The sequence below is a fragment of the Chinchilla lanigera genome, unplaced genomic scaffold (assembly GCF_000276665.1).
Source record: "Chinchilla lanigera isolate Chin_1 unplaced genomic scaffold, ChiLan1.0 scaffold00021, whole genome shotgun sequence".
Taxonomy (NCBI): Eukaryota; Metazoa; Chordata; class Mammalia; order Rodentia; family Chinchillidae; genus Chinchilla; species Chinchilla lanigera.
The window spans coordinates 23,413,682-23,437,490 of NW_004955422.1; the positions used below are offsets into that span (position 1 = coordinate 23,413,682).

Here is a 23,809-nt window from a genome sequence, read left to right on the forward strand (position 1 = left end):
GATTTTTAGCTCAGTGGCACAGTGCCTGCCTGGCAAGCATGAAGTCATGAGTTCAGTTCCTGGTACAAAAAATAAATTAATTAATTAGTTGATTAAAATCCTGAATCCCTATGAAGTATATAATGAATTATTTTATGATGAACTTTAGAAAGGCTTATTACGTTGAAATACATTCATGTTTTACCAAATACTGTGCTGTATCTGCTATGTGCCTATCATATCTGTATGTTGTATGATGAGTTCTGGCATCATCAGGATATAGAGTAGACCCAGTAGAGCTTGTCTGCATGGCATGGCCATGTTTTCTATAGTTATAACAGAGCCTGGTTCTTAATAAATATTTTTTGAATAAATGAGTGGCTTTACAGTAATACATTGTACAGTATTCTAGGATTTAACATTTATCTTGTTAAATAATAAATTAATAAGGAATATAATTATTACTAAGAACAGTACAGCATTCGAAGGGAAAAAAAAAAAAACTAGCCAACCCTTACCACCAGAATTACAACAAATGGCCAGTTTTCTTTGAAAACTTACAAGGGAGGCAAAGAAACATGAAAGTAGCCTATTCAATGGGAAAAATCAATCAGCAAACATTGTCCCTGAGAAAAGCCAGATGGTGGATTTACTTACAAAGAGTGAAAGCAATTTTATTAAATAAGTTCAGAGTAAAAAGAAGGTGGAAGAAATCAAGAATGTATGAACAAAATGGAAATACGAATTTTAAATGACAGAAAAAATAAAAGCAAAGAAAGAAATTCTGCAAAGGAAGTGTATAATAAAGTTTACTTCAGGAATTCAGAAACAAATTTAGGTAGGTGAATCAGTGATTGTAAAGGTAGAACTATTAAAAAACCAAGTCTGGGGCTGGGGATATAGCTCAGCAGCACAAGCACCTCCTTGGCGAGCATGAAGTCCTGAGTTCAATTCCCAGTACCAAAAAAACCCCACCAAAAACCAAGTCTGAGAAACAGAAAGAGAAAAAAGAAACAAAATTAACAGAATTTAAGGACTTTTGGGATACAGTTAGGCAAATTATGGATGTTGGGAATTCCAGAAGTAAAAGAAAGAAGCAGAGATTGTTTGCTTGAACACTTCCCAAATTTGATGCAAGACTTGAATGTAAATAAATATCCAAGAAGCTGAACAACCTCTGAACAAGACAAACTCAAAAATGCACGTGAAGACACATTGTAATCCAACTGTTTAAACCCAGTGACAAGGAGAGCCTCTGCAAAGCAGCAAGGGAAAAATGACATAGATGCATGAAAATTGTCAGCAGATTGCTCCTCAGAAGCAACAGAGACCAGGGGCAGTGAGTTGATATAGGCAAAGTGATGAAGGTGGAGGAGGCACACCCTATTGACCAAGACTAAGTTAGCCTGAAAAACTCCCTCAAAAATAGCCAGGTGTGGTGGCACACACTTGTAATCCATGACTCTGGGAAGCTAACGCAGGAGAATCACAAGTTCAAGCCCAGCCTGGATATCTTAGTGACTTAGCAAGACCCTGTCTCAAAATCAAAACTAAAAAGTGCTGTGTGTAGTTCAGTACAGAGCCCCAGTACCAAAGAAGAGATTAACAGCTTTGCGCAGTGGCAGTATTGTAGCCAATGAGGTTTATCTGAGGCACGATTATTGCTAATTGAAAACCAGAGAGGGGATTAAAATATTCACAAATAATCAAAATGCTAAGGCAATTTTTTCCTAGTAGACCTATAGTAGAAGAAATGCCGGAAGGTATCTTTTAGGTAGAAATTAATGGACATTGGACAGCAACTTGAAGCTATATGTTAGGGTTTGTGTCTGGATGTCCCTGCAAAGCCTCACACAGTCATGGGGCAGCTTTTCAGGGGTGGCTGAATCTCAAGTTTGTGATTAGTTCATTGTCTAGTGCTGGGATTTGTGTGGTTGTGGGTACTACACATGCCCTAGGGCAGGTAGCCTAAATACAGTATAAGGGAAGGAAAGAGGCTTGCTTCTCCCTTTTTTGGCTCTTGCTGCTTTTGCTGTCTTCTGCCACCATGAACTGTTGCCCCTCTGCCATGCCACCCTGCCTTGGAGCCAGCTGATTATGGACTGAAACCTCTACAAACTGTGAGCTAAATAAACTTTTCCCTCTTTAACTTTGAGTGTTGGGTATTTTGTCTCAGCAACCAGAGAAAAGTAATTCAGATATCATATGAAGAAATAAATATCTCTGACAAAGGAAAATACATGGAAAGTTGTAAATGCTGGTCCTATATTATTGTAACCTAAGATAATTTGTAAAACATTGTCATTATTATAACAAATATTGTAACTTAGAGATAAAAATTATAAGAACCAAAATACTTTAGGGTTACTTGTTCAAAAAAATTAACAAAAATAAACAAAAATTAAAAAAATTAACATGAACCTTGAACTAGATGAAAAAAAAAGAGAAAACCCTCAAATTACTAAAATCAGAAATAATGGGACATTGTTAATCAGTCTATAGAAAAAAAAGGACAATTAGAGAGTATTATGATTTATTGTAGGAGAACAAATTGTTTCAGCTAAGTAAAATGGACAAATTCTTACAAATACTACATCCACTAACACAGACTCATGATGAAATAGAACATCTGTATAGATCAGTGATGTGAACCTTTTAGAGCTTTCAATAACAGCCTGCTGTGGCTTGTGCCATAGGTTTACCACCACTGGTATAGGCCCTTAAATGGTAAAGAAATTGAGTCAGTAATGAAAAATTGACTGACAAGGAAAAACTCTGGACTCCAAAGATGCTATAAAATGGAAAACTGTAAAGTTATTCCGCATCAGCCATCTTAGGGAAAAACTAATCACAGCGACAGTAACATTTCACACCCATTGGGGCAGTGGCCTTTAGCAGAACAAAATACAACAGAAAACAAAGCAGTGTTGAGAGGATGTCATGAGATTGGAACCCTTGTGTAATGCTGATGGGAATATAAAATGGTGTAGCTGCTGTGGAAAGTACGTGGCAGGTACTCAGAAAATTAATACATGCCTCACTTATCTGTATGTCAAATTCTTTTTCCCTGCCAGGGAAGTTTTGTGAACAGTTTTTTTTTTTTTTTTTTTTTTTTTTTTTTTTTTTAATATCATTTGTGCTATCTCCTGCTTTTTCATTGACTCCAATCAGTCTTACGATATTTCTTCTTTGCATCATCTAGCAACTGCTGGATTGATTTCTTGTGATCCCTTCCTATTTTTAAGAAATCATTTTATGATCACTAACTGTAAGCCTGTTTTCTATATCTGAGATTCTTTGCTCACATTGGCTCAGTCTGCTACAGATACTTTTGTTTTGTTTTTGTTTTTTTGTTTTTTCTTCCGGTACCAGGAATCGAACTCATGACCTTGAGCTTGCCAGGCAGGCGCTTTGCCGCTGAGCTAAATCCCCAGCCCCTGCTACAGATACTTTCAATGGAATTTTTAGTCTCCTGTATATCTGCTTGCATTTTGTTTTATGGATTCCATTCCTTTCCTATGTTGGGCATTCATGGTTTCCATCATTTTCTTAAGCTCCTCTATCTACTGTAGAGTCACTGAGCAGGTTTTTCATTGTGGTCACCATCTCTGCAGTTATCTGAGAAATTATTTCTGATTTGATTTTTTCTATAGCCTCATTCATTTGCTTTGTTGCCAGGTGGGTGGCTTTCAGATTGTCCCACCTCACAGTTCACCGAAGGCAAACTGGATGTTGGGGTTGCATCTTGTTTAAGTGTCTTCTCATTTTGTTTTCTTTTTTAAGTTTAATTCCTGGGTTGATACTTGTAAATTGCTTATGGCGAGTTGTTTTATTGCTAGTATTTAGAACCCTTAGGAAATGACTACTTCTCTGAGGTATCTTCCAGGTGTAGGTGGCTTTGGGGTTTTGAGTCTGTTGCAAGATCCTACCTCTTCAGTTTGTGGGGGATGAGAAGCTGCTGCCTGCTTGTCCCAGCCTCTCATTTTTTCGCATTGGCCCACAGTGTTTTCTATGACCCTTAGTCAGTCTCAGTCTTGGAATACCAGGAAGAACAGTTGGTTAGACCCATTATGTCACTTTGGCTAAAGTGGTACAGTCAGCAATAACAACGGCATCAAACACAGCCTAGAAAATGACAAACTGAGGTATTAATTTGCCACCTTTAACAATATGAACTAGATTTGTGGTTATATAACAAAATCTAACACAAATCAGAAAATTACATGCAGTAAATAAGACCTCAATATGCTGATCTTTACCCTCAGGGGAGACATTTTCGGGTTTAAGGGGAAAAATAGAGAAATAGAAGAAGAGGAAGGGATTAGAAGTAAGGCTGGAGGACAAAGGATGATCCCACAAACTTCAGGAAATTGCAAAAGACAGGAGAGAAAGAGAAGGAAGAAGTAACAGGAAGAACAGAATAACGACCACAGAGAAACTAGAAACAATGTTCACACTCATATAAAAACAAGATCAAACAATGAAGGAGAAAAAATAGGAGAGAAATAAAAGAAAATGTCCACTTGAAGGTTTGTGTCTGCCGTCACTGGTAGACAGTCTGGAGACAGAGTCCAGATGCGTGTTGGTTTATCCCAGGAAGCCAGCAGTAGCTTTATAGTGGGGTAGTGTGGGGTAGTGGGTAATCTCAGTGAACCTGCACCTTTATTTCCCCTGAAGTTCAGGCTGGTTTCTGGCCCTGAGTTTGAGACCAGACCAATTCAGCCTGAAGCCATCAGCGCACTCTCTGTGGGCTTGAACTCAGCTGGGAGCCGCTACATGGAGCCAGCAGCCGTTCTGAGTTCTGAGCTCGGTGGGCCCCTCCCCTGCAGGACATCCAGTCCTGCAGCACTCATCCCCAGCTAGTGCAGACCTCCACATCCACTGCTCCCCTCCACGGCTGCGTCTCTCTGTGGAGGCCTCCGGGGTCGCCAGCAGTCACCGTGTGTGTGCAGATTTGAATTACTCCTCTAGCACAGTGGGTCCTGTCTCAGGGAGAAGGTGCCTCCGGCTCCCTCTTCCTTCCTCGTTGAAGTTTCTCTCTTCACTCTCCCTGTGGGCTTCAGTTCTTGCTTCAGATCCTTCCTGGGTCCAGGGGACCCATTTTCTCCTTTCTCCCTCGAGTTGGTGTATTCCAGTGTCTGGACAGCAGCTGTCAGAGAGGTTCTTTCTCTGCTGCTCACCACTCCACCCTGCTGCTTACCACCCCGCCCTATTTTTTTTTTTTTAACAATTATATAGCTTTCACTTTGCAAAATGACATAGGTTCTCGAGGCGGATGGTGGTGATGTCTGCACAGCGGTGTGAATGCACTCAGTGCCGCTGAGCCGCACCTGTAAAAACAGCCACACTCATCCCCAGCCACCAGTTCTGAAGGAAAGCAGGTCGTTGAAGTCCTTGTCATAGCATTTGAAACAGCTTCCTTTGAAAATGTTAAGCTAAAAGAGAACATAGATAACTAAATGAACTCAGAAAAATCAGACATGCCAAAAATGCTAAGTTTATATGTCTGTCTTGCTCCTGTTTTAATTAAATAGTCATTTAGACAAAACCCGGCATTAACCATTTCTTTTTATTATTCGAAACTGTTGAGTTTATTCTTAGCTTGGTGCTTTTGCATCCGCCAGGGAACATTCGGCTGTACTTTGCTTTTTGCCGATAGCTGGGCAGGAGATACTGCATGGCCTCTAGTAGGTAGAGACAGGGATTCTGTTATCCACTGTACAGCATCAGTCACCTCTCAGCAAAGAACTGTGCAAACTGACGATCAATGAAAGGAGGATTTGGTAATGATGAGGTTTTTTTCTTTTCAGTTGCCCTTGCAATTGCCCTGCCGCCCCCTTGGTGTTCTTTCCAGAACTTGCCTGCCTTTTTCGTGGTAGGCTAGTATAGGGTAAACATTGTCTGAATCTTTAGTTTCTGATTCCTTTTTACTTACTGAGTCCTTTTTCAGTTCTTCTCTGTCCGTTTGCACATTACAGTAACCCATGAGGAGAAGCGAGGCTTTATCTTCTAAACTTTCTTTATAGATCTTTGCTAAATATCTAAGGTGTTACCACGCATGAATTCTGTCTTCCACAAAATACTAGAACACAAATCAGCCCATTTCTCTACCTCTTTATTACAAGCATTGCCTTTCCTCCAGTTTCCAGCAGTGCCTGAGATTGCGCCAGAATCACTTTTAATACCCATGCGGCTGGCAGCAGTCAGCAAGGCAGCCTGGACTTCTAACACGAGGCAGAGCCCTGCTAGGCTGTACGATTCCAACTCCAAAGTCACTTCCACGTGATGACATGTTCGTCACTACAGCACCCCTCTTCCCGGCCCACTGTGTATTGGTGAGCGTCCTGGAGCGATACAGAACGTCAGGCGTGTAATACGTGTGTGAGGGGCTGGGGACTCACGTGGTGTGGAGTCTCACGCGTCCCAGTGTGCGGTATGTGCTGGCTGCTGGATGCCCGGGAGAGCCCGTGGCACAGGCCCTTGGATTGGGCAGTCTGCAGGAGCAGCCCATCTTGCTCCAGGAGCCAGCCTTGATTGTTCCACGCAGGCCTTCATCCTACTGGATAGAGTCTGTTCACATTGTATTCACTAGTTCAGCTCTTCAGAGACTCTGAAGATGTCTTCCAAATTGACACAACACATAAAATTAACCATCTCAGGAGGACTTGAGAGTCTAGATAAGAGGAAGGGCGGACTCAGGAAGTGGAGAAGAGAGTGAGGGAGACGGAGGGTTGGGATGAACCTGAGTGGTGCAAGGCCCATTAGCCAACCTTCAGAAACATTTGATAGAGGCAGAACCATAGGAAGTCTTTTATTTTAAAAGTTCTTGCCCAGAAAGTTCTGGAATAGCCAGGGATATAGGTCAGTGGCACAAGCACTTGTCTGGCAAGCACAAGGTCCTGAGTTAGATTCCCCGTACCAAAAAAAGGAAAAAAGACTCTCGAATACTTGAGGCCAGGTGTCACTGGTTGGTTTGTTGTCCTAGCTGGCCTTGGTCGGACTGGCACCCTGATTGCCTGCTACATCATGAAGCACTACCGGATGACGGCAGCCGAGAGCATCGCCTGGGTCAGGATCTGTAGGCCCGGCTCAGTGATTGGGCCTCAGCAGCAGTTCCTGGTCATGTGAGTAGATGGAAGCCTTCGTAATTCCTGAGGGAACACGCGGTCCGCAGACTGCTGGGAAGGGGAATTTTCCAGTAACAACAGATAATATGGTAGGAAAAACTGCTTTTGTAACTTTCTCTCTGGAAAGCTGTATTTTGCTGTTGCTTAAATGCTCTAGGAAACAAGCGAGCCTCTGGCTGGAAGGTGACTATTTTCGTCAAAAGCTAAGGGGGCAGGAGAACGGACCCCACAGAACCGCCTTCTCCAGACTCCTCTCAGGTGTTGATGACATTTCAATAAATGGGGTCGAAAATGAAGACAGGCAGGAATCCGAACCGGTAATCGAACCGCCCCCATCGCGCTGTTGTCTTTGCTTTAAATGTTGTTGAGAACCTTGTAGGGCATGGAGAAAACTCTAGGTAAAAATAATAAAGCACATTTTGAGGGACTATCATGATAGTTTTTTATATTTATAACCTCCTCTGGGTAGCTTACTTACAAGGATTAAAACAAAGTTGTGTGTACAGAAAACGAAACGTTTTACTCCTTAAGCACAGTAGCAAATGGAAATCTAAAGTGAACTCTTCAGATGGAGATAGTTTTTCCTCTGTCCCCGTCCCTTTTTCTCATTTTCTAGAAGCTGACTTAGGGAACCACTGGTTCTCAAAGAGAGAACTCTTAAAAGATCAAGTCTTTAGAGAATAGCAGTACTGAAAGACGTGGGGGTGGTAGGTGGTTGGGGAGATTATAGAGAAAGAGTCTTTCCAGAACTGAGAATGCATTATTCTTCTTCACTGCCCTTATGTTTGTAAGGAGAGGGTGGTTGGGTTCTGGGTGTTTTGCACTGTGGCCTGGCGCTTGATTTGGAAAGGTGAGGAGTACTGAAGAGATCAGCAGACCGAAGTGTCTGTGTGAACGTGGGGTTAGGAAGCTGCTGCACCTCCTTTGTGAGGGAGCGGAGCTCGAATCACTGGCTCCGTGTTTTTTTACTTACACAGTTCAGTGATGACGACGAAGTCACTGGAGTCACGCAAGGTGATAGACTTCGAGCCCTGAAAAGCAGAAGACAATCAAAAACACACGCTATCCCCCTCGCGTGAGTCTGGTTTTCTTTGTCGTCTTTGGCCTTGTTTAATACAGCATCCCTTGCAAGCATTTCTTCCTGTGCGTTTTTCCCCAGAGCTGCCTGCCTGGTGCGCCACCCTGCAGTGATCATGTGCCTTAAAACCTCCCGGTGCTCGCCCAGGGAGCTCTCGGCCATTCAGCTACCTGGGTCCTCTATTGTAAACGCAGGAGCCAGGATAGGCAGCAGAGTGGTATTAGGACAGTCAGCGGTGATGTCCTCAAGAGAGTGACCGCAGATGTAGGTCTCAGAATCACAGGTTTGTTCGTGGCTGTTGTTTAAACTCACTGCCATCTCACATGTCGTCTTTGTGGAGATGGTGGAGTTTAGTCAGTTGTGACGTGGTGGCTTCATGTCACCATGTTGTTCGGGGGCAGCAGGAGTGTTTTCTAAACCATGTCCTTGTCTAGTTGTAGAGAATTATTTTCAAGTTCTAAAAGAAGGGTTAGCATCGGAACAGGAAATTTTATAGTTACTGAGCAGGCTTATGTCCATGTGTACTTTCATATTTATTTATTACTTATTCATTCATTTTTAACAGAAGACAATTTATTTGAGAAGAAAAGATGGAAAAGAAAGTGGATAGACGCTACTCTGAGGTGGGAGGGGCTTTAGAGCTGAAAACCCCCACATGTACTTTTTTTGGGGTGTGTGTGTGTGTGTGTGTGAGAGAGAGAGAGAGAGAGAGAGAGAGAGAGAGAGAGAGAGAGAGAGAGAGAGTTGGGTCTGACCACATGGAATGTGCAGGGTGGTAAGAGAAGTGTGGAGAATCACAACACACGGCTGTGGTACTTCAGTCCTAGGCCGTCCTCAGTAGGTGCAGAAGTCCTGCCCATGCCACTTGGATCCCTTCCTTTTGGTAACTCCCAGCCTTGGAGAATAGGTCGTTTTTATTTACAAAACTCTGTAGCAGCTTGTGGTGGTGTGCATACGTAATCGCAGGACTCTGGGAAGCTGAGGCAGTGTGATCTTAAGTTCAAGTCCAGCCCAGGCAGTTTAGAGACTCCCTGTCTCAGATTTAAAAGGGCCAGGAATGTAGCTTAGTGCAGAGGCCCCGGGTTTGATTTCCAGTACAGAGCAAAAAGCATAAACAATATTTGTATGTGGTAGAGAATTGATGATAAAACAAAATCATTTCTATTGGCAGAAAACAGGTTTTCTTTTTAATTAGGAGAGGTTTTTCATTAGTGTTTCTTCAAAATGAAACTGAATTAGAATTACACACAGGTGTGAGGGGCTTCCCTGGGAGCAGAGGATCTGGGGTCCTAATCTGAGTTCTGGGACTGACTTTCTGCCCTTAAGAATCCTACTTGCAGCTTAGTGGTGCTTTTATCAGTTAGATCCCTTTACAGATGGCACCTTAATATAATTTATTTTGTATAAATCTGAATATACTATATAATGTATTTTAAGTGCTATTTAAAAATTTCATGAAAAGTTTTATTAATGGTTCTTTTGATTCCAAAAATACTCTTCCGGAAACTAAGGTAGGGGAAGCCCTGGAGCTGCGCCTGTCAGACTTTGCATTGGAGCCTCGGGGAGTTTATTGAAGTGGAGCTCGGTACTGAGGGTTGGTGGGCCTGAGATTTCTGCATTTCTGTCAAACCTTCTTCCAGCTGCAGATGCTCCAGGCCCTGGGGCCACCCTTTGAACTGCACATCCTAGAAAATGGACAGTTTGGGGGCAGCTTTTAACCATACTCCGTTGGGCTTCCAGCAAACATCAGTTAGTCTTGTCCTATACCCTCAGGAATGTTTTCTCGAGTTCAAGTCACTGTGCTGATAGGTATGTGGTAATGTAGAAGAAAGCCAATGAAAAGAGGAGTTATGTACTTCTGGAACCTGCCAGTGACCCTAGGTCCTTCACTGCGCTGAGGTACAGGTTTTCTGGGAGGGAGGCCCCGAGAGCAGCTGGAGAGTGAGGCCTCACCCAGTGGTATAGGCACTTGCCTAGCAAGCACGGGGCCCTAGCTTCCATCCCCTGCGAGAACAAACCCTAGAAAAGCCCAGGGGAAGAAGGACCAATCTTTGTGTCATTTATTTTCTAGTTAGGCCGCACCTTACCCCCAAACAAGTAAACTGAAGCTGTGTTCTTGACCGTAATTCAGAACCAAGTAAGATCGTAAGAGTAACAACAGCAACCAAAAAAATAGGAAGAGGGAAAAGGAAGGAAGAAAGAGTCCACTACTGTCCATTCCTGTTTAATCTTAAAACAATGGAATCTCCTCCTTCCCTACATACATAGCTAGTAAACTCCTTGGCCACGTTTTTTTTGAGGCAATGTCTCGCTATATAGCTTAGGCTGGCCTTGAACTTGGAGAAGTCTTACTGCCACAGCTTCTGCCATACTGGGATTACAGGCATGTGCCACCGCAGCCAGCTAAACTTTTCTAACCTTGCAATTAGTGTATTAGTGTAAAGAGCCTGAGTTTCCCAAGAGAGTCACAGCCAGGCTCTTCTGGGCCTCAGAATTTTTGGTTTCAGCTCCTCTGCTTTCCCGAACCCTCTTTGCTGTATCTTTTAAGGCTCTAATTGGTAGCTTTTTTGGCCCTAAGAGAAGTTAACTGGAGGCTTCCTTTCCCAGCCAGACCTTTTGTTGGTATTTTAGAAGTAAAAGGCCCCTGAGAGTGTTTGATAGCAGCTTGAGTCAAGAAGTCTAAAATTCAAATCCTGCTTCCCCTTTTTAATTCATTTATTACTGTGGGCGTGTTGTTTTGCTTTGATATTAGACTATGATAATGCTTGCAAGAAAGACTGTTAGAAATAAGCAAGTTTTGGTGATATTGGAGGTTGAATTCAGAACCTTCGCACTGAGCTACATCCCCTGAATTTTTTTTTTTTTTTTTCTTTTTAAGGACAGGATCTCAGTAAGTTGCTGAGCTGCCTGGGCAGGACTCAGACGTGATCCTCATGCGTCAGCCTCCCAGAGTGCTGGGGTCATAGGTGTATGTCACCTTGCCTGCCTGGTAGTACTGGTGATTCTAAGGAGAGAGTTGTGCTGTTTCAGTATCCAGTGCTTAGTTTCTCCTTTATTTGGAGTTGAAGTAAAGTTGTTAGGAACAGTAAATCGTGTAGTTCCACGCCACTGTCCCGATCTTCGGGCCTTGGTGGCAAGTATGCCGTCTGTGCTGGCACTGATTCTGTATGTTTATAACTTTAGCAGAGCTGCCTGTCTTTAAGTGCGCTGCTGCTAGGTGTAGTGGAAATTAAGTGAAGTTATGCATGAAAAATCAAGCTATGTCTTCATAGTAATAAGGTAAAAAGAGATAATACTCAACCTGGAACTCCTGGGAGTCGCTCTTAGCATGCAGGAGCGACAAGTATGTACTGCAGCAGTGTAAAAAAAGTATTATGCTATGAGCTGTACTTGAACAAAAATTCATGATGTGGACACCTAGATGTTTACACCATTCTAAGATAACTTCAGTCAGTGGCTGCAAGGGCGGGTTGGAATGTATAGGCAGTTCTCTAGCATTCTTAGACCTTGCTGTTCTGCTTAAATGTTAATATAAAATTATGTAATTTAATATGCATCAATAGGTGGTTATTTGGGGGGAACAGTGAGTGAGTGAATTAGGTGTTACTTGGGGCCCGCCCTTCAAGCCCTCTCCGACGTGCAGGGCACCGAGCACAGAGCTCGCAGTGATGTCAGTGACAGGGTCAAGAAAAGGATGACCCAGCAAACCAGGCCGGCACGTGCAGCTCGAGTCACCCGGGGCTTTGCACACAGGAAATGCTCGCTGCAGCCGTGTGTGTCTGGTCACCAGTGCGACCGGGAGCTGCTGCCCTTCTAGTCGTGAGGAAGCTTCCTTCCTTCTGCTAGGACCCAGTCCTCAAGAAGGAGAAGCAGTGAACTCAAAGCCAACTTGGATCCCATGACAGAGGTGGCCAAAGAGAAATCTGTGACCCAGAAGGGAAATTTGTTGTCCAGGTTGAGTGAGCTTCGGTAACCCACGTTGGCCAAGCGTATAATTTCCCTAAACTGGGTGATTTAGGAGCTTGAGTTACAGTTCTGTTGAAATGAGCTCGTGTCTATATGCCTTCATAATTCTGCTGCCTGTGATCGCCATAAGTAGTCTAGGGCCTTCCCTAGACTTAGTGGCTTAGTTTAGTTTCTTCGTGTGTACATATGTATGCATTTTAACTGTGACTGGTTTCAGTATTCTAAACTTAATACGCGCAGGTGTCTAATGAAAGATTGAGTCTAAACTTTTGTTCCCAAGTGTCAAGACTGGTGAAACTGAAGACAACAATTTTTGCCAACATAAAATGGCAAAACTCCATCCTTGCTCCCCTCCCGGTTGCATCCCAGTTGCCGTTTGGGGCCTTTACAGCGCCTCAAACTCCCAGGTGGCTCGACGTATGTATTTATTTGCTATGTTATTTGCTTCAGCTTCCCAATTTGAACATCTCTTCTTTCCCCTTACCCCTTGCAGATGTCCCCTAGCTGTGCTGGCCTCTGCACTGGGTAGCGTTGCCATGTGGTGGATTGTGTGTGACTACATCCTCCCCACCCTGCTCTTCTGTCTCGATGGTTTCAGAGCACAGTAGCCATCAGGACCCTTGGGCAGATAGCTGCTGTGTAAGTGTCCCACTCCGTTTCTCTCCTGTCCCCTGTGGTGTCCTCGCTGGTCCTCGTGCATGCTCTCTCCTTGTCGGCTCTCCTGGTTTCGTTGGTTCGCCTGTTTTCCAAGGTCCTTTTCCTGAATCTTTTTCAGTAAATGGGATGGTGGCAGGAGGGAGGCTTCTCTCTTCCTTGTATAGCAGAGGTATTAAAAATAACACAGCCTTGCTTGTAAGTTGTGCTTACTTGTAACGTATCTTGAAATAGCCGTTTATAAATAAAGACACTGAAATAGTTTCTCTTTCCTATCAGACGTGTTTAATTCGCTTGGGATGTTTGGGATGGTCTCCTTTTAGTCGGCTGTTTATACAGCCTCCCTGTAATTTTCCTTGTCTTGAGTGTGTTCTCTCCTGTCTAACCCCAAGGGAATTTTCTCCCACAGCCCTGCTACATTTAGTAAAGGTTTGATTTTGTAGCCTTGAGGTCTAGTGAGCTTGTGTCCTGGTTTCTGGCATGACGGTAGCTCTCCTGAGTCCTTTTCTTAAGTGTGCAGAACTGTCTCCTGGTGTCACTTCCTCCCGGGTAGCGAAGAGAGTGCAGCCCCTGTACCTTGGTGTTAAGTGAGAGCAGGAGGCCGAGACTTGGCCTGCTTGCTCCTGCTGCTGAGTTTCTCCTTGATGTCTCTGAGCTCCACTTTTCTCCCTTCCCAGAAAGAGCCAGCATGTCTTTACTCGGCTAATGCAGACAAGTTTGTATTCTCTTCCGTCATTCATCCTTGAAATGCAGACCTTAAAACTCCTGCAGAGGACTGTGGCACGCAGCTTCCACAGGGAGCGCCAGAGCTAAGAGCCATGGAGGGGCAGGCTGCTGTGACCCTGCGCTTGCCCACCGCCCGAGCGGGTCTGGGCTGCGTTCTTTATTTTCTGAGACTTTCTTTCACGGATCTTTCCAAAAAATATCTTTTCTCGTCTGAGTTTGGACTTGGAAATTACAAAAGAATGCAGAAGTTCCTTCTAGGATCTCTTCCAAAGTAAAATTCCATTGCAACCAACTCTGGTAATTTGTGGTTTCAGTGAGTGTTTTCATATGACTAACAGATTTAGGAAACAGTTTCCACGCTTCAGAGTGAAACAAAACCACTTTACGCGTTCTTATTTTTGATGTTTTCTTGACTATTTTAAAGCAGAAATATATTCACATGTGCATATTTTGATGTAGTTAATCTCTGGGTTCTTTCCCCTTTGCTTTCTTAGTAAGCTTCACATTCCACCTACCCTGTCTCAAGAGATCATTCACTACAAAGATTTATTTTTGCTCCCATTGTAGTCCAAGGGGCAAAGATGTTCTGAGTGGGTGGAGTCACTGCTAACAGTGCTTAAGCACTTCACTCCCAGAATAAGATTTTTTTGCTGTTGTTGTTTTGGTTTTTTTTTTTTTTTTTTAGTTTTTCTTTAAGAGTAGAAAAATTTCCTGGGGAAAAGGAATAGGGAATTAGGAATAGCTCCTGAGAGACAGAAGGGATCCTGAATGAGTTGCCAAGGAGCCCACTTCTCAAAGGAAATTTTACAGAGCAATATCACGAGGTAGGTACAACATGGGACAAAATTATGATCATCCAATAAGATTACAAGAATAGCTGCTTAGGTAATATTGATCCAATAGTAGTAAGAGGCCTGTGGATGACGCCATTAACCTTGGTCAATAAGCTATAATCTTAATCTTGTCTTTAGTCTTAGTAGTCATATTCTTCGTGTATGGGAGCGATTGACCCACCCCACCCCTGAGGAGATAATGGTTTCCTTATCCAGGATCCCAGAGTAAGTTTAATAATGGTCTACGTCAGGCTCTTCCTTTCAGTGTTCTCCATAAGATCAATACCTTTTTTTTTTATAATTACTAATGTTTGCTCTAAGTTTTTAAGACTTAAGGCAGAATATTGTTTGTCAGGTTTTTTTTTGTTGGTTTTTTTTTGTGTGTGTGTGTGTGGTATTGGGGGTTGAACCCAGAGCACTGAGCCACATTCCCAGTCCTTTCTTTTATTTTCTGTTTTGAGACAGGGTCTCACTAACTTGCCCAGGCAGGATTTGAACTTTCCGTCCTACTGCCTTAGCACTGCCAGCATACTGGGATTACAGGCCTGTGTCACCACACTGGGCTTATTAGCCTGCCTTGACTTTGTTCTATTTTGTTTTTGTTTTTTGGAGGGGCAGGGTCTTTCTGTGTAGCTCAGGCTAGCCTTGAACCCACTATATAGCCCAGGCTGGCCTTGTACTCAAGTGATACTCCTACCTCAGCCTCCTGAGTGCTGAGATTACAGGCACGTGCCACCACGCCTGGCCTTTGCCTTTGCCTTTGGAACGTACAGAAGCAGAGAGCTTCCAGCAATTACAGTGCTGGTGACCAGGGTAAGCTTGGTAGTCTCCATCTCTCCTGATACATGGTCAGGTAGGCTGCTCATGCTCCTGTTTGTCATTGATCTGTAGGGCCAGGGAAATGCTATCCCTGATCAGCCTTGGGACAGTTGCCTCTGCAGGCTGCAGGGCCTCAGGGCATCCATCTGAAGGCTTTGGGTCGCTGCTACCCACATCACTAGTGTACAGTCACTCTGAGGGAGTCTTCTTTTGGAACTGGATGTCCAGGCATTTTGCAGCTTGCTAAGTGAGACTCTTGGCTTTTCAGTTCTCTCTTCGCCATGTGCCCTGCATTGACTACAGATGTCACTGTGTCCAAACTCAGAGTACCGAGGCTCCATGGGGCTGTGATCCGGAGTAAAGAGAAAAACACAAGTGCTGAACACTTGTCAGGAGAAAGCCCTGGGGGCCAGGACCCCTGCTCTGCTCAGCTGGAGAATTCACCTTGTCTGTGGTTATTTCCAGGTCATTACTGGTGACATCCGAGGGTAGCTGCTGGGGGCCACTGATGTGTAACAGACGTGGTACCTGCTCTGTTAGTGGCACAAAGCCAGTACCTGAGTCTTCGCAGGTGCAGCTCATGCAGCCTAAGTTTCTCTCATTCCTTTGGTTTCAAAGTTCTGAAGAAACTTTGGAAATTATTAGCTACTATTATCATTAAATTATTTAGCCTCAATTTCTACTAATTTTATAGAGAAGTAAAAAAACGGAGCAGTGATTTCTTGTTTTATTTTTTTTATTTTTTTTTTTGTTTTATTTTAAAGAATAAAAGAAGGATAACATAATAATAGGGGCGACTTAGCAAATTACAGACAAAATGGTAGGAAATTATCAATGGTTATCATTTTACATATTATTGTCTACAAAATAGTTTCTCAGGAAAACAAATAGACAAATAATAGTGAGTTAGAGACAAAAGAGGTAGGAGATTATCAAGAGTTGTTGTATTATACTTTGGTATCTTCAAAGTGGCTTCTAAAGAAAATAAATAGAGCTATACATGAGTGACCTATTGAAAAATCATTAACTCTTCTCAATGGTTGTTGTAGGAAACACATAATAATAAACATACATCCATTTATGAAATAGGGTAGGAACATTACAAACTTTACACAGTTATGGATAGATTAGTAGGAAAATATCAATGGCTGCTGTAATACGTGGTGGTATCTTCAGAGTGGTTTCTCAGGAAGACAGAGATATGCAAGAGGGACCTATTAAGGAGTTACAGCCTAAGGGTTGTCAAAAATAGCATATTACCTCCTCACCAGTGACTCCTTTCACTGAGGTATGATGGCTGGAAGGAAGGCCAGGATTGAAAAGAAGGACCGAGAGACTTGCACCTGTGTCTAGCAACAGGCTGTTTTCTTGTTCCTCCATAGTCATGATTACCCAGGGCTCCTCGATGGAGATGACGGTCTGGCCAGAGGGAGAAGGCAGACCATGCCCCAAGCCCTCTCATTCCTGTTGGACTAACTGGTAGCATGGGTCTGAGCTCTGGGGCCTCCACCTCCAGAGGGCAGACCGATCTCCAGTGGTCTCCTTTGCATCCAGGGCATGGCCCATGGGGCCTCTTAGGGCAGTTCCTCTTGAGGTGGCCTGGCTTTTAACAGTGGTAGCAGATGAATGCAGTTGTCGAGTTCTTCTTGGAGCCCCGGGAATCAGACCTGGGATCTGTTTCTCTTAGTGGTGCAGCAAAAGCAGCTGCTTTTTCTTGGTCTCTTTGTTTTCTCTCCTTGGCCTCCTCCTCCTCATCGCTATAGAATGCTGAGGAGGCAATTCTTACTAACATCTCAAGTGAGCTATCTGGGGTGAAAGCCATTCTTTGTAGCTTTTTCTCTCCAGCTTCCCATTGCTTTGGGACCCCACAACCACTTAGTGTCCTCTCCCCAACTGTCAGCACAGGTGATTTCTTGTTTTAAATAGTATGTAAACTTTGGAGTAATAACTTGAGAAATCAGGACTCACATTTCCTAAGCAGTCAGTATATTAGTTTTGTTTTTCCTTCATTTTAATGATTTCATCATGCAAACATTGCCTACACTTTAGGCTATCAGAAGCCTTGTGATTTGAAAAGTAAATGTAGTGTCTTTTAAAAGCCAGTGAAGTCTTGTCTTCTCTATTTGTAAAGAGTATCTGAGGCAAGTACATGGGGAAGCATCAGCAATTTTTTTTATTTTTCTTTATACAAATTTCTAGATTCATTGTCTTAATAGAGATGAAAAGATATTTCCTCCTGACTTTATATAATCAGAAAGAATTTTCAGCAGTTAGAAGGAATAACTTCTAATGCCCTTTAGCCTAGTATAGTGTAACTATGGTTGACAATTGAGTATTTCAGAATAGCTAGGAGAGGATTTTGAATGTTCCCAGTACAATAAATATGATAAATGTGCCAGTTACTCTAATCTGATTGTTACCCTCTGTGTGCGTATATGGAAATGTCTCCCTGTACCCCATAAATATGTGCAAGTTGTGTGTCTATTAATTTTTTTTTTTTTTTTTTTTTTTTTTTTTGGTTTTGGTTTTTTTACTCACAGCCTTGCGCTTGCCAGGCAGGCGCTTATGCCACTGAGCTATTTCCCCAGCCCTGTGTCTATTAAATTTTTAAATCATTTTTTAAAAGCACTTTTCAGTAATAAATTCTTGCTCTCAGAAGAATTCTTAAGTCAGAGCATCGGTCTCTGGACCTCTAGGACTGTTGTCTGCATTTCCTGTTTCTGGTTAGGGTTTCAGTGAATGGGCTGAGAAACAGTGGCTCAGGCATTGGCTGGTTGATCCCAGATTAGATCGGCCTCATGAGGTCCAGGGCTACTTTCCAAGGCCTTCAAAATCCTGCAGGAGCTGGAGGCTACCCCATGTCCCGAGCCAGTCTCCAGACAGTCCGAAGGCACTGAGTGACGTGTTTTGGTTTGAGCAGTGTCACAATGGCAGGACTTTAGGAACCTGTACCACACTGAAGGGCCTGGCGTTGGTCCTTAACCACTTTACTGCTGGCACAGCCCTGGGAGTCAGGATCCGCTTTAGTTTAACTCTTTTGTATTTTACTCTTGACCAGCCAGGATCTTACAGGCTATTACTGTCCGTCTCATCCTTAGATTGGAATACGAGAGCAGAAAGCTTTTTTTAGTCCATATACGTCTTCCAGATAAGTAAATGTTGGCATGTAGCAATGAATGTATAGGCGGCTCAGTTTTTCAGTGATTTTCCTAACAAATTTTTTGATGTGTTCTGCTGTTCCCTACGACAGTTTAATGAGGCAAAAGTGAACACCCTCCACTTGCAAATGGGGCATTGGTCCTCTCTGTGGCTTTTCTGACTTGTGGAGTGGCCTCATGGGCAATCTGCTGTCACAGGAAGATGTTTAGAGTTTGATTAAGGGAAGTTTCACAACATTTAAGTGATCTCACTTCTATTTTAATGCTACTTGAACATTTAGCAAGTAGTCACCATCCGGGAGAAACACAATTTCGTTTGAACATGTTTTAAAAATTTGAAATACAATATAAAGTTAATATTATTGACATGCGTTATTATGTAGACATTCAGCTCTGACCAGTGAATGTTGTGTAGCTAGTTCCTAAATTTGTATTTGTGTCCTCTAGAAATTTTGGCTTATAACTTGTTTTTATGGCTAGAAACCTGAGTGTCCTTTTTCAGATTTGTTTGACTGATGAATGTCTTTGGTGCAATTTGCTTACAAAGAAAATCACTTGTTTTCCAAAAGTAAAGCATCCTGGTTATCTTTGTGTAACCTTCAAAGGGAAATGAGATACTCCATTTAAAAAAGGCTTGGCCTAAAACAATGTGTTTCTTTTTTTTTTTTTTTTTTTGCACATGTGTTTGTTGAAAATCCTGTTGATTCACAATAAAATAATTTGCACTGAAGTGCAAAAATGCCTTCCTCTGTCAAGTATTTGAAAGTTGTTTCAGTGCATATAATCTTATTTTTTTCCAACTGTTTTCAGAGTAATTCTTCAGTCCAGTGTTCAGAGCTGTAAAACATCTGAACCTAACCTTTCTGGCAGTGCAGGCATTACTAAAAGAACCACCAGATCTGCTTCGAGGAAAAGCAGTTTTAAAAGGTGAGAAAAGAATCCTGTTCTTCTGAAAAATTCCAAGCATCAGTTTCTAGCTTAACCTTTTGAACTCCACTTCCAGAGATTCAAAATAAGATAGGAGAAAGGCATGTTTCTGCAATGGGAAATAGTTAATCAGAGTTGGGCGTGGTGGCACTCGCCTGTAATCCCAGCACTCAAGAGGCTGAGGCAGGATTGTTGTGAGTTCGAGGCCAGCCTGAGCTACAAAGTGAGCTCAAGGCCAGCCTGAACTGCATAGCGAGACCCTGTCTCAAAAAGACAAAAAAAAAAAAAAAAGAAAAAAGGAAATAATTAATCAGGTGTGTCTTACATGTTCATGGTCTATGAAAATCTGGACCACTGGAATGTAGGCTTTTGTAACTTAAAGAGTTTCCAAAGCTTTCTGTCAGGGCTTGGATGAACACTTCTGTGTACAGGATAACAGTGTCTTTGTGCGGTTAGCCGCGCAGTAAGTACGATGTGGAGATGCACCGACTCGGGTCCGTTTTGGGGTCTGTCTTGACCTTGTGGCTCCTTGTCCTCTTGGCTGCAGCCTCCGTTCAGTGGTCTCATATGTCTCCCACGTCTGTCCTGGCACCTTACATCGTTTGCTAAGTACTTCCTGACCTAGATAAAGGTTCCTGAAAAACAATCGAAAAGGGCTAGTTTCACATCAAAGTTCTGAGGTATTAGCCTAAGTTTGTAAATGTGATTTACACTATGTAGAGAGAAATGTGAAACAATGTAAATGTTTACAGAATGCAAATTTCTATATATGTAGAGAAATAAAGGAAAAATATCACCTAATACTGACATTCTGCTCTAATAAGAAAATGGGCTTGTCCTGAGACCAGGCCAGTGGCTTGCTGCTGTCTCTGGGCATTTATCACGAACTGAGAGCAGACACTTAATTTTTAAAATATTCCCACAACAGGTCCCTTGTGAGGCAAGGATAGGTCGTTGGTTCCTTGGTGTCGCAGGTATGGAGGACATGCACAGTGAGATTTTGCACTTGCAGCAGACAGAGCTCTTATAATAATCCATACTTAGGCTGCACGTAATCAGGACCGTATTTTCCAGTGTCCCCGACTATCCCCTAGCTTCTTTTCCACTTTCCTGTCTGCTGGAGGCTTTGGGCTCCTCCATACTTCATCCATACTTTCGCTAAGTTAGTCCCCGTCGTGTCCCATGGCAGCCGCTGCTAGGCATTCTGGGGATTCACCTCGGTCCTTCCTCCCTGCTGAGTCTTCTGTGGAATTTTACTGCACAGTTAGACTCAGATGAGAAAGAAGGTGAACGCAGCTGAGTATTTGAGAATTGTTGGGCTCCAACTGACGACTTTAGGATCTTAAATTTTTTATTAGGGATATATCAAATATCCATGCTCATTTTACTGTCGTACTCCATTTGACAGGAAAGTTACAGCTACACTAACAAGAGGCCAAAGATTTATAGGTACACTGAGATGTAATATCAGTATTTTATGACAGCAAGAAATAGGGAATGAACTGGAGAGTGCTCAAGGAGCTGAGATTTTATTTACTTTTATTTTCGGTAATGCTGGGGACGCAGCCCAGGACCTTGCACACGGAAGGAAGACACGTACCACAGAACCACCCCCCGGCCTGAGTCAGGTTTAAAAAAAATTTTCCTGACCTAGATAAAGGTTCCTGAAAAACAAGCGAAAAGAGCTAGCTTAACGTCAAAGTTCTGAGGTATTAGCCAAAGTTTGTAAATGTGATTTACACTATGTAGAGAGAAATGTGGAACAATATAAATGTTTACAGAATGCAAATTTCTATATATGTAGAGAAATAAAGGAAAAATATCACCTAATACTGACATTCTGCTAGCTGATAGGACATTTGGGGATTTACTTTTTTTTTCTTCTCACTTTATTTTCCAACTTTTCTACAATAAAGGCAGAAAATGAAGTATTTTAACTTGACACTTTAAGGGGATCAAACTGTCAAAAGCTAAAAACCCTGCTGTTGGTGGTCATACATTTTGATATACTTCCAGAGGACTTGCCCTTTCTAGGTGTAAAGACTCAGGCCTTCCTCACAACCAGGTCTTGCACACTTTATCTGCCTTTCACTCTTTTGGATTGGACTGTTTCAGGTTACAGAGCAGTAGAAATGCATTCAGGACCCTGGCCCGAGCCAGCCAAGTCCCACCTTGTTCCTGTGAGGAGGCTGGCTGTGCCCTGGTCTTTCTGTCCAGGTCCGCTTGCTGTGTCATTTTGAGTGACCTCCGTTTTGCTTTATTGGAGCATAGTTCCTGATTGCAGTGAGTGTCCACCTTGGGCCCTGGCCAAGATGCTTTCAGGGTTCTAAAGTAGGTCAGATGGAATAAGATGGGCTGAATGGTGGATTGGCCCCCAAAACAGTTTCCAGGAATTTGGGGCAGTGCCAAAAAGCAAAACAACTCCCTTTATAAGTTCATGGACACGGACGTCCATGGATGCTTCAGAGAGGTGAAGAAGCGCAGCAGGGAGAGCTCTTTGGGTTCACGGTTCACTTAGCCACTTTTCTCTGTGCGGGCTTTTGGAGTGATTTGGCTTGTTCCCTGTGTACTGCAGCTTATAAAAGAAAAGCAGACAGATTATGTGCAGTATCCCACCACCTCCAGGAAGCAGAGGCAGCTCTGCTACAGCCTGGAGCATTGGTCCCACCCATTATTACTTGGTTTGGGTTGGAAGGTAATGAACAAATTTAACATGCTAGTGCATAATCATATTCAGGGAAAGATAGTACAAGCCAAGATTGTTGACTGATTCTAAGGTCCTGAATTGACATGTCTTCTTTAAACAGCAGCAGCACCCCACCTCCCCCACCCCCAGGGCTCCCTCTATGTGTACCTAGGTGGGAGCCTTGGGGGAGCTGCAGATCATAGCCTCCGATGGGGAGGGAAGGCCTCTGTTGCAGGTCCAGTCACAGGCTCATTGCCACCCGGTGTGGAGGAGCCCGGCTGTCGGCTCGCGTCCTCATCTGCTCTCCAAGACTTCAGGGATGAAGAGCAGATGCCCTTCCCCACCAGTTGGCACTGAATTGGCTGCTTTGATCCTGACAGTTTACTGAGAGACTTCTGCTTTGGACACACACGTGCACACGCACCTGTTGAAAAGGCAGTTATTGGCCAGGGAGTGTTGTGCCCTAAACATTTGTTGTTAGGGAAGAAATGCCAACATGTTTCTCATGGCAGTGTGCCCTGGATGTAGGCTACACCTGAACACGTGCGGCCTGGTGACAGGTGGCTGGGAGGCCAGGCCCGTAGTGCTGATGGAGGGCAGTGCCACCTTCTTTCCTTTCTCAAGTCCACAGGGGAAACTCCTGGGCTCCGGCAACTCCCTCCTCCTGCCCGACTCCAAGCCCATGCTCACCTTTCTCTTTTAAGGGTTAATGAATCCATGGACTAAGCGGCTGTGTGGAACCCGGCTTCATTGCTCTTGGATTCGGGTGTGTGAAGAGCTCTCTCAGGACGAGTTCTGACTGTCACAGGCCTTGCCGCTGCCCACCTGCCGCCGTCACCTCTTGCATCCCCGCTGTTCCCCATAAGTGCATGTCTAGTGCATGTTTCTGGAAGCTTCGGCCGTTTATTTGGGGCAGTCTCTTCTTTTTAAGTCATGTCATCCCATTTTCTAAGATACCTGTTGTATACAAGTGACTTATTTTAAGTTGTATCTTTGGGAACCAGCACTCTACTCAGCTGCCAAACCAACCTCCTGTCCATGGCTTTTGGATGCTTAGTACCCAGTTGTTCATATTGTAGGGGGAGAGATGCTCGGGTTGCCTCCCAAGCCTCACATAAGCCCTTCCGCTAGGAGGACCTACACTTGTTTGACTTTTTACATCCCTCTGCTAAGGCCATGGCCATCACGCCTGTCCCTGCATCTCGGCCTCAGAGTAGCCGATCTTGGTGCGTGCTCTACTGCTTGTGCGTTTTGGTACTGCCGTTCCCTCCAGGAGTACGTCAGCGTAGGGGTGTTCTAAGTATTCTTTTTAAAAATGCGGACTCCTGATCTTTTAAAATATTAATTCATGTCCATTTGAAATTCCAGGTATTTTCCCACTTGGCCTCTGCTGGCTGACCTGAGTGTTTTAAACTCAGTACTCTTTTGGGTATCTGATCCATGCAGACAAGCCTCCTCCATCAAGCAGGCGTCCTCTCACCTCCAGAACGGAAGTGGTTTTCCTCTCTTGGTTCTGCTTTTGTTTTTCCTCTGCAAGTTGCTTTTGAGTTGAAAGTGTCACAGGACACATTGGAGCAGCAAGGGAGGGTGAGAGGCTGGGTCCCTGGGTCCCTGTCTATGTCCCTCAGGGGCAGTCCCCTCGCAGCCTGCCGAGGAAGGGGGACCTGGCGGAGCTGGAAAATGCTTGAGTTGCCGGAGCTTTTTCTGTGACCGAATCCTGGCTTTTGAAACCATCTGGTAACCTTTCTCATCTTCTCATTTCCACTTTCCCACAGCCTGGTTCCTCAGCGGGAAAGAAGGAAAAGGAGTGCTTTGCAGCAGATGTCCTTGGTGGCATTATGGTACTTGCCTTGACC

General features: G+C 43.6%; 1 protein-coding gene across 9 annotated transcripts in view; it reads left to right on the forward strand.

Moving 5' to 3' along the window:
• Positions 1–23,809, forward strand: part of Cdc14b (cell division cycle 14B) — a 142,314-nt gene that overhangs the window by 110,210 nt on the left and 8,295 nt on the right. For 3 of the 9 annotated variants that reach the window (XM_013514078.1, XM_013514076.1, XM_013514084.1), the window contains 5 exons: positions 6,965–7,103; positions 7,264–7,423; positions 8,084–8,181; positions 19,151–19,267; positions 23,729–23,794. In XM_013514078.1, the coding sequence (XP_013369532.1) occupies positions 6,965–7,103; positions 7,264–7,423; positions 8,084–8,181; positions 19,151–19,267; positions 23,729–23,794 (580 nt within the window). Of the gene's footprint in view, positions 1–6,964; positions 7,104–7,263; positions 7,424–8,083; positions 8,182–12,643; positions 12,790–19,150; positions 19,268–23,728; positions 23,795–23,809 lie in introns of those variants that run through there. The other 6 variants (XM_013514077.1, XM_013514079.1, XM_013514082.1 and 3 more) reach the window with 4 other exon arrangements.